General features: G+C 48.2%; 1 protein-coding gene across 2 annotated transcripts in view; it reads right to left on the bottom strand.

Annotated features, from left to right (window-relative positions):
* Positions 1-2,500, bottom strand: part of LOC113817774 (homeobox protein unc-42-like) — a 121,951-nt gene that overhangs the window by 1,816 nt on the left and 117,635 nt on the right. Inside the window, exon 2 of one of the 2 annotated variants that reach the window (XM_070139288.1) lies at positions 1-1,615. This exon is cut by the window's left edge and continues 1,816 nt beyond it. In XM_070139288.1, coding sequence (XP_069995389.1) covers positions 733-1,615 — 883 coding nt within the window. In that variant the 3' untranslated portion in view covers positions 1-732. The remainder of the gene's footprint in view (positions 1,616-2,500) is intronic. The other variant, XM_070139349.1, reaches the window with a different exon arrangement.

The following is a 2,500-nucleotide window of genomic DNA, read 5'->3' as shown; positions in this document are numbered from 1 at the left end:
ACTTCTTTCTTCTCATAACAAACTCGGTTATAAAAAAACATTTTTTTAAGCAGCGAAAATGCTTCGTTTGGCAAACCAACTGAGGAGGCGGTGGGAGCCGCGCCGAACATACCGAAGGACATTCTTGTTTTCTTCGCCAAGGAATGGTTTCACGAATCCAAAACGGTCAGCTTAGATGAAGCTCAGTTCACTTCCAAAAGATGGACTGTGCAGGCCTCTGTCCCGAGCGAGAAGTCACAATTCATGTCAGACTTCAGGATAAAAAAGTATTCCGATCGCAAATAGGGATCGAACTCTATGCAATAGGGACTAGAAGTTTTATTTTTAATTATTCATTACGTTTGTGACCTCTCCTGTTCCGGGGCCGAAGTCCTGCACGACGCCCCCTTGCGAGGAGGCGCGGCGTCCATCCCTGAGCCCTCGGCGCCTCGGCCCAAAAGGCTGCAGTTCATTTGTGAGCTTCAAGCATCTTACACTCAAGACTAGATTTTTGATTGTGCGCTACGCATCTTATTCATAAAGTATAAACATCGCTTAGGAAGGAGTTACACAAACATAAGAGGACGTGAAATGAATCCAGTCTACTATAAATATGAAACAAAGCTTCTTTTCCGTAGAGCATAACAGTCCTTTTCAGTCATTCCTTTGAACGTTTGTTCAGGTTCACAAAAAGGACCTCATATCAGAGGAGGTTTCGAGCGCAGCGGCGGTGCCCGTTCGCAGGACCTCGAGCTATGCGGCGTCGTGGAGGAGCTGCTCGCCTTCAGGGTCGGAGACGCCCTCGTGGTCGTGGCCGGACTCCTGCGGCTGCAGGTGGTCGTGGGAGGCGAAGTCGTGCAGCGCACGGGGGTTGGCCTCGTAGCCGGAGAGCGAGGCCGCGCTGAAGTCGCCTTCCAGGTGGCCGTAGGACTCGGACACCGGCGTGTAGGACAAGCCCGGGTGCGAGTGCGGCGGCAGCAGCGGCGGCGGGTACACCGCGGGCGCCTTGGGGTCTCCCGCTGAGGCGTCCTGACTCGAGAGGTTGCAGCCTCCGCCCATCAAGCTGCTATATTCCTGGAGCTGCGTCGGCGCGGGGCTGGCGGAGAACTCGGAGCCGGTCTCTCTTCTGATGTTGTTGGCGGCGCTGCTGTTGCTGCTGCTGCCGCTGCCGGCCTCGTACTCGGATGCGCTGGGTTCGACCTCTAGGGCGTAGGGCGGGTGCCCGTAGGAGGTGGCGGTCGCGGAGGAGACAGGTGTGCCTGTCGCGTGGTTGGAGGTGTGGCGCGACCCATGCTCAGTGTTAGCGGCGCTGGAGGGCCCCTGCAGAGCCTCGCCGGCCGAGTACCCGTAGTAGTAGTGGTAGTAGCTGGAGTAATAGGACGGGTAGGCGGCGGCGGCGGCGGCTGCGGATGGCGACTGGTGGGCGGACCCCCCGGCGGCCGCTAGAGACCGCAGGTGGACGTCTAGGTTTGATACTGAAGCATGGGCGCCGACAAGTTTGGGTGATGCGTGGTGTTCATGGAGAGCGCTGTGAGAGACTTCTTGTACCAGTCCTCGTCGGCGGCCGTCTGCAGCCCCGAAAAGCAGGGCGAGGCCAGCCCCTTCTTGTACCAGTCGTCCTCCGTCGCCATACCTGCTGGGGTCAGAACACACACATGGGTCATAACACAACTATACCACAATCCCAGACTGCGCCCTCCGCCTGGCAGGGCGCGCTAACGTCTACCATGCGACATTTACATTCAGCTTTGGCAAAGGTCAAACTGGACTGATGCTTATAAAAAGAAAAATATTTAGCTCTATTCAATATCAAATGGAAATACCATAGGACATGTATATATATATATATATATATATATATATATATATATATATATATATATATATATATATATATATATATATATATATATATATATATATATATATATATATATATATATATATATATATATATATATATATATATATATATATATATATATATATATATTTGTAAACATACATACTTAAACACGTATAGAAAAGTATTTGAGGAAAGAAAAATATATGACCTGTAAAATTACATTTACGTTCATTTAGTTCATTGCGTTCATACATTTAGGATCAAACGTTTAACCTACGTAAATGCACTTAGAAAATCAAATATATTTTATATCCAACTTAAACATAATTACACATATAAAACAACCGAAAATCACACACAGCGGCGCCATACATATCACAAACAATTCATGTATTTTTGTTTGTTTGTTTCCAAATCATCAGTTAGAAGCAAACACCTCGACGGGAATTCCCTAACAGCGAAAGGGAAATGTTTGATGATTACAGCCTTCCCGGAGAGGTGGCTCGAACGTCGACTTCCCGAACCCAAAGAACCATGATTCGAAAAAAAGAATAAAATAAAAAAACTATCCTTAGCGACAAACACTCCTCCCTTATACATTAACGTCCTGTCTTATGGGTATGCTTTGTAATTAGCTCATTTCCTTTCGATATTAGAGGCGGCGTGAATATCGCT

Source organism: Penaeus vannamei, chromosome 1, assembly GCF_042767895.1.
Source record: "Penaeus vannamei isolate JL-2024 chromosome 1, ASM4276789v1, whole genome shotgun sequence".
In the NCBI taxonomy this organism is placed as follows: Eukaryota; Metazoa; Arthropoda; class Malacostraca; order Decapoda; family Penaeidae; genus Penaeus; species Penaeus vannamei.
Note: the sequence above shows the minus strand (reverse complement) of the source record. Positions and strands in the feature narration are given on the sequence as shown.